Below are 7,402 nucleotides of genomic sequence, written 5' to 3'. Positions count from 1 at the left end.
ACAAGTGATAGCTCCGCCTTTTCGAGACAGCCTTGGCACATAAATCTTACGCTCGACCAAAGCAAAAGAGGGGAGTGGTCACCGCACTTCCCCCTAAAGTCCATAAGACACATGGGTACAAATAGTACTTCAATATATCTACAAGGACATCCAGTACATCTATCGTATCTAATTATCAAACACTTATGTTATTGGAATTTCTTATGGTATCAGGAGCGTTTCTTTAGGTATTGAACACATGTTGCAACAGTTTCCATGACATTTCCAAAATGAACCTGTGGTGTAAAATTATATTGCTTTTAATAGTATGGTCAAAAAGAAACTCATTAACACTTAAGTTTAAATAAGTAAATTTAATATCAAACAACCCATATATAACAACCCTGTCAAAAAAAGCATAATAAACATAATACGCCCAGAAATGATCATCAGACACTGATCTTAAATTTTTCTAACTGTATCACTGCCCCTCCCCACTGTAAGGCTGAGTCAGTCATTCCTCCTCTGTGTCATTGGACGCTGGCTGCCCTGCTGCCTGCAGGTCCGCCTCATACTGCTTCTTCAGGCCCTTTAGATACATACGCAAGCTGTCTGGGTCCAGTCTGGAGTTCTTGGCAGTCTGCAGGAGGCGGGTAGCCAGGTGGTACACAGCTCTCTGCCTCTGTGTTTCCGGATCACTGTGATGTTTGGCCTAGAGTGATAATAAACCACACCATGGGTCTTGTCTCTTTATCCAGCACTTCTCTGATATAAAACATGATTATTTTTGGGACACAACAATATTTGTGCTATCTGTAATAAGTGGTACTTGACTTTTTCAGGGTCTCACATTGGTTTCTTGTAAATTAATGTACTGTTGCACACAATGTGGGGCATGCTGTAAAAGCACCAGCTAAAATGTTCTGTAAATAAAAGGTACACCGTTTGAGACACCAAAGACAGTAGTAAAAAAAAGGCAATCTTATCTTTATGAACCATACCAAAAGCTGCTGGCTAACATTGGAGGCAATTGTCTTTGCCTCTTGGATTATGTTTGAAGGAAGTGAAGTCATTTCTGCTGCTTTCAGACCTAGAAGAGCAAAAACAAGCTCTGTAACTACTCTCCTCACCAATTTCAACAGAGTTGTACTATACATAGATTGACACTGACTCCGCACCATAGTGTCTTTCTTCAGAGCATCCTCGATTAAGCAAGTATGTGTACACCACACCCTCATCCCCAGTGTCACCGCTGCGTGTGTGCTGAACCTCCATGTGCTGGTTCTCCACGTTGGGATAGAGAGCCTCTAGCTGGCACAGCTCAAGAAAGTGTGTGGCAAACAGGGTGAACGCCTGCAAACAGCAGGGAAACAGCACACACCTTTAAGATTACAACACTGAAAAATTAGACTACTCCTGTATTTATTTTACTACTTCACTGTTGACCTAAGAGGTGTACCACAATAGACTATTACTAATTAAATGGTTCAAATAAAGTACAGGAATCTTATTTATCTGGTTTTCATTTTAGAGAAAGGAGTGGCAGAGCAGGGCTGTATTGGAGCATATTGTACCTTGAGGCTAAGGAGGAACTCACAAACTGAGTGACAAATTCCGATGCCCTCCTCAGCACTGGTTCCACGCCCCAACTCATCTATGATGATTAGGGATCGGTCACTTATGTTGTGGATTATGTAAGAGATCTTTGGGGAGGAAAGATGCAGTCAATGATAATTTAATGATTTTTTTGATTGAGTGAGCAGACCTAATGTAAAAAAGCACATACCTCCTTCATTTCCAACATGAAGGTGGAAGAGTTAGTTTCAAAATCGTCATCCACACCAATTCTGGTGAAAATCTGGTCAGCAATACGAAAAGAGGCATACTCAGCAGGGACAAAAGAGCCTGAAATAATAATGCAAAGGCTTTACTCAGAAATCAAGTCAAATCAAGCGGCATTGAATTCCAAATTCGTGGGAGGCTGAAAGGCTTGCTGCTGACCTATCTGAGCCATGATCTGACACAGCGCCACCTGTTTGAGGTAGGTGGACTTGCCGCTCATGTTGGGACCGGTGATGATGACAAAGTTGTTGCCCTCGGAGATGTAGCTATTGTTCGATACAGCCTGCTGTCCAGCCATTCGCTCCAAAATGGGGTGACGACCCTGCTTGATGGCCAGTGTGTCTGTGAACTCTGGACGCACTGGCAGACACAGCAGAAATAACGAGCAACAATCAAAAATGCCTCTGTCTGTCGGTATTTTGTTTATATAACTCTATTTTGTGCGTGTCTATGGGCTGATCAAAAAGAATTAACTGTGATCTTGATGATTATCAATGTGTTGTTCATTGCATATCAAAAGAAAGGGATATGATTTAATCTATATAATTCAGTTACTTACATTATTAATTGCTGTCTAGTTAACTGAAAGGTGTGTCACAATATAATAAAAACAGATTTCTGAGAGGGTTGCATGCAGTGGTTACAGCCAGCTAGGTCCTCTGCTGGTGAGATTTGTCTCGGTGAATACAGCACACCAGTGCAGACTTATGTAACAAGGGTAATCTGAGTACACGCTGGCTGGGATAGAAGGGGGGCAGGCACATGTCTATGGAGATACACTTTCAGACAGCTGAGGGCCAGCGCTCACCACCCACGTAGCTGATCAGGCTGGTGCTGCCCACAACCCCCCACAAAAAAGAACTGAGGCCAGCAGAGCTGCCAACCTGGTGGAGCAGTTTCTGTCATGTGTGACGTAGGCTGGGTGCTGCCTTATGTGCATACAGCACCACTCCCTCAGACAACAGATCAGACTTCTCCAAGGTTAATTTGACAGTTGGGCTGACCTGAGGTTGGAAATTAACAAGGAATCATACTTACCGTAGTCTGAGATGGTACATGCATTGGCCAGAGACAGCAACATGTCCAGCATGGAAACAGCATCAGAGAGCTTGTAAAGGCAGTGAATGTGCTCATGGACAGTGCTCAGCAGCTGGCATATCACCCTGTGTGAAGAGACAGATTAGATGCAGCAGGGGCAAAGCACCGGAGGAAAATATCTAACAAACGGCTCCCTCTAGTGGAGGCAAAGTTGTACAAAACAAACAGATCTAAATCAACTGTTAATGGGATGAGAACTTGCCTAGATAGAGAAATGCACAAGCTTGTATTGCCTGCTTTTACTTAATGCGTTGACTAATTTGTCAACTAGGACATTATTTTTTAGGCTTTTTTATCTGGGGATTAAGTCAGTCATTACAGTAAAATAATAAAAATAAAATAAAATAAAATAAAATAGTCACGTCTCTGGCATCAAAACAATATTTAAAGATGAGCTTTGAATTTAAGCACACGTCTGCATAATCACATTCATCTGCGGAACAAAAACCATTCCAAAGAAACAATTTGACAGATATAAATCAAATAATTACTCAAAGAAATCTCATGATTACTCAGCTAAAGCATTCTTAAGTCGAGCCCAGCCCTTGTACAAAGTAATCTTTCTTTCTTTCAATATACAGTACAGTGTAATTACAAGCACATTTGTAAGTCATAGGATCATGATCTCCTCACACATAGGACATGTGAAAGATCTCCCTCAGGGCCTCATCACAGCGGTCATTCATCTTCACCAGGTCCACAGTAGTGAAGCCATAGTTGTTCTTGTGCTTGGTTACCTGAGGTGGAAAAAATTTGAAACACACGCAGCTTTTATGTTCATTCAATGATCCAAACTTTATTGTCCCCATGAGGGGCGATTTAGCTTCCTTCATTCACAGCTGATGTTGAGTAATCCTTTTTTCTGTCCTTAATTAGTCTGCTAGCTGTCAGTGTTGTCACTCTCTCTGCCTTTACTGGACTATACCTTGATAAACTCTGGGGGGAGTTTCCCTTCAGGTAAGACCACTCCTTCAAGCCTCATCTGGATGAAGAAACCTCGAACGGTGCTGAAGCTGGTACGCATTGGCAAACTATATTTCTCCCCAATCTGGTTCACTAGTCCTGTGCATAATAAAGCACTGTGATATAAATATGTTACACAAACATAAACCAAAGATATAAACTGAACAGCCAGAATAAACACCTGCAATGTCGTCCACTATCTCAGTGTAAGCTCTGCGAGCAATGTCAAGGAACTCATTGATGTTGGGGCGGACAGCATAACACTTCTGCGTGCGCATGTTCAGGCTTCCCTTCAGGTAGGTAGTGTCATCATTGATCACTGTCTTGATCTGCTCTAGGATCATGCCAAACCTGAGGTGGACACAGAGATACACATTGGAAGGAGTCTGTAGACATTACACGATAGTCCATTTACATCTGACACAGCCACAAGGCTTAGTACCTGTTATCTTCCAATGAGGTGCTGTATGCCTTAAGTAGAGCTGTGTTGCAGTTCTTCAACACCATCTGTTCATGAAAAGGATTCTGTGAATAAAAAGCCTTTCTCTCATTCTATCTGTGGCTGTAGGCTGATTTTAAACTTATTCCATGTGAACAGACACAGACCCTTAACCGTGGCACCAAATCCAATGTGTGTTTCAGCTGAATGACATGTGTAATTTTTGCTTCAGCAATTTGAACCTGTGGAAATACAGCAGTGAAAAGTGCACAACAAGAGAAAGACCAATCAATATTTCACACATACGCATTTTGTGGTATTTAGTTAGTTAGTTAGTTAAGCATTTTAAAACACACACATGAATTCCATTACAATAAAATCTACAAATACAATCATGGGCAATCAAAGTACTGTACATACTGTTTCTTGCTTTGGGATTTGGACAAGAACAGAGAGAAGCTGGTCAATGTCGAGGAAGTTACCTATGGCTGAGGAGTGCAAAAGAACAGATATTCACTAGGTGATATATACTGTGTCATGCACTCATCTTCAGTATGCACATTATTATGTGATTAAAAACTGTGCTTGTTCCTGACCAGTCTTCAGGCCGAAGAAAAGCTCCTCATCCTGGAGCAGCTCTTGTATGGTGTCCAAACGTATGTTGATGGTGTCCACATCAACCAGAGGCTCCAGAATATTGGAGCGCAACCTTCTAGCACCACCAGGTGTTTTAGTGTGGTTAAGCACCCCTAAAAGACTTTGCTCACTCCTATACACAGATAAGCAGAGACAGATGGACTTAACACTTATGGGATTATACAAGCACTACACAGATGAAGATAATGCTCACCAATGCTTACCTGTGGTCTCTATTATTGACCACCAACTCCAAGTTGGAGGCAGATGTTGAGTCAATCATTGCCGTCTGTTCACTCCCTTTAAAGCTCACTTTGAGAGACTTGGCAGCATAGACAGAGTTCTGGATGAACTCTAAATATTTCAGCAAAGCAGCTGCTGCTGCCAGGCAATAATACCTGAACAAATCATGACATTTGGTCATAAAAAATATATAGTGTTAGAGTATATCTATTTCTCAACATTATTGTACTCAGTGGCGTACTTAGCTTGCACTTCCATGCGGACTGTGCCAAATTCTGGAGCACACAGCTGCTGAATGTACTCCAGTCCTTTCCTCTCATTAAAATACTTCCTTTGGATAGCAGTGAAGGCTACACCCTGTCAAAAAAAACATAATAAAATGCACGTTTACCTGACACTAACAGCTAACAAGAACACAACATTCACAGTAGTGCTAACCAAGACTGAATGAATGAGCATGAGTGAGCTACGTTCTGTTTTAAAAGTTGGCATTTGTTTGAATGAATTGTGTGTTTTACTCATAACACCTATTCTGCATTGGTACCGGGAAGTTCCCTGTGATGAGGTTGAACAGCTTTGTCCCTTTCCCCTTCTCACTGGCTGTGTCTGGCATCAGTATTTCCAGTGGCACCAAGATGTGAATCTTGGTTATGACCTTCAGAAAATATAGGACAGAAACAGGAGTTCCCTCAATTTTAGAGCCCCTGCTGAGTCTATGTGAATAACAGTCAAACAATCATGTGGACTGTAGGATTAGACAATGCACGGGTTACCTTGGCGTATGTCCCAGTGTCTGCAAACTGAGAGAGTACAAGCTCTGGACATTTCAAGTTGAGACTGGCCATGCCAATCTCTCCCCTGGCCAAACCTCGCCCTTCAACCATTGCCACAATCACAGAGGCACCACAGGTTGTGGTCGCAGAGGAGCAACTTGTTGCTGCAAAAACAGAGAAATCAGAATTAGAAACACAGCTTCAGTCACATTGAAAACCCACTTGAAAAATGATCTATGGCTGAAGTACCAGTGGGATCAGTGAGTGGTGTCCTTGAAGGGTGTGACCCAAGGGTCCTCCTTAGTCTCGGTGTTTCTCTATGGCTGCGGAGGGGGGAGTTGTCCGAGGCATATGCATGGAGTGATGAAATTGTCTTGTCCATCCGGAAGCTGTAATGGAACTGGCCTATGGCAGGAAAGAATATGAGGAGAGCACCTGTGTCATGTGTATTACCGCAGTGCCCTGCTCAGAGACAATGTTTTTAGTCTTACAAACATGCCCCCGTTGTCCTTCTATAATTTGCTATCAGAACAAATCCAGAGATTTGAGAATTTAATATCGGAAATGTCTTTATTCTTATATTTTACTGCCTCTAACCTCATTTAAAGTTGCCGAACCCCTAACGTTACTGGAGAAAGTCAAAGACGCTAGATTAGCTTAAACTGCTCTGGCTATCCATAAGGTCACCTGAGGCCATTACGGGGAGTGATGGACCATGGCTGGAGCTGCTACTGCCTTCATATAAACTTTGGTGGGAGGAACCGGAGGAAGCTGATTCGGGACCGTACGAGGTAGTTTCATTTAGTCCGCTTCTGTCCATAGAGGACACGCCCCCGGTTTGTCCACACTCTGAGGTGTCCCCGCCGGTTGATACCTCTTCTGTGCTGCTGCGAAACATTTTTAAACCTCGAAAAGGCAGGTTAATAGACGTTTATTACCAGACTCGTTTGTACATCTAAAATCTGTGAATCTGTGAATATGCTGTTAACAACAAAATGAGGCCTCTATGAAATGCAAAGAAGACCCACATGTAAAGCTAACTACCAAAAACTGTCACACCGAAGGCACTGGCCAAAATTGCGCGCGGCCCTCATCACCGTTTCAGCAGCAGCAGCTTGCATCTGCGCATGTCAGGCACACCAAAATCAAGACTGATTGATTGACATTATGGACATATTTTATTTATGATTTCTAATTGATTCCTATCCTATTCCTATCAGAAAAATAACGCTGCTCAACGATAGAGGGTGGGTAGGTTGATTGATAGATTGTGGGCCCCCAACATTACCTTTGTCTATGGTGCATGTCGATAGGTTACTCCTTTCCCTCAAGTAGGCTACACACAGGAATGCAGCGTCCACCTTATTGCTCAAAGCCATAATAATACTAAGGGAAAAAAGAAAGATATTAAGAGAAATAATTGCTCTAA

At 42.4% G+C, this 7,402-nt stretch overlaps 1 protein-coding gene across 2 annotated transcripts; it reads right to left on the bottom strand.

Moving 5' to 3' along the window:
* Positions 1-333: 333 nt before the first annotated feature.
* On the bottom strand, positions 334-7,367 carry msh4 (mutS homolog 4). Of its 2 annotated transcripts, none has more exons than XM_038728519.1 (20): positions 7,262-7,367; positions 6,223-6,378; positions 5,974-6,137; positions 5,745-5,855; positions 5,442-5,557; positions 5,182-5,355; positions 4,918-5,090; positions 4,742-4,809; positions 4,489-4,563; positions 4,325-4,389; positions 4,064-4,233; positions 3,845-3,981; positions 3,553-3,656; positions 2,860-2,984; positions 1,981-2,181; positions 1,766-1,884; positions 1,554-1,682; positions 1,158-1,332; positions 981-1,069; positions 334-691 (listed from the first exon to the last, which is right to left on the bottom strand). In XM_038728519.1, the coding sequence occupies exons 1-20, from the start codon at positions 7,350-7,352 to the stop codon at positions 494-496; spliced, it is 2,640 nt and encodes an 879-aa protein (XP_038584447.1). In that variant the 5' UTR covers positions 7,353-7,367; the 3' UTR covers positions 334-493. The 2 variants fall into 2 exon arrangements, with proteins under 2 accessions (XP_038584447.1, XP_038584446.1); XM_038728518.1 differs by lacking the exon at positions 7,262-7,367 and adding an exon at positions 6,661-7,021.
* Between the last annotated feature and the right edge of the window lie 35 nt (positions 7,368-7,402).

This window comes from Micropterus salmoides, unplaced genomic scaffold, assembly GCF_014851395.1.
Source record: "Micropterus salmoides isolate LMB-PRFRI ecotype aquatic unplaced genomic scaffold, ASM1485139v1 Ms_hic_scaffold_19, whole genome shotgun sequence".
NCBI lineage: Eukaryota > Metazoa > Chordata > Actinopteri > Centrarchiformes > Centrarchidae > Micropterus > Micropterus salmoides.
The sequence above is the reverse complement of the archived record's forward strand: the minus strand, read 5'-3'. Positions and strand labels throughout refer to the sequence as shown.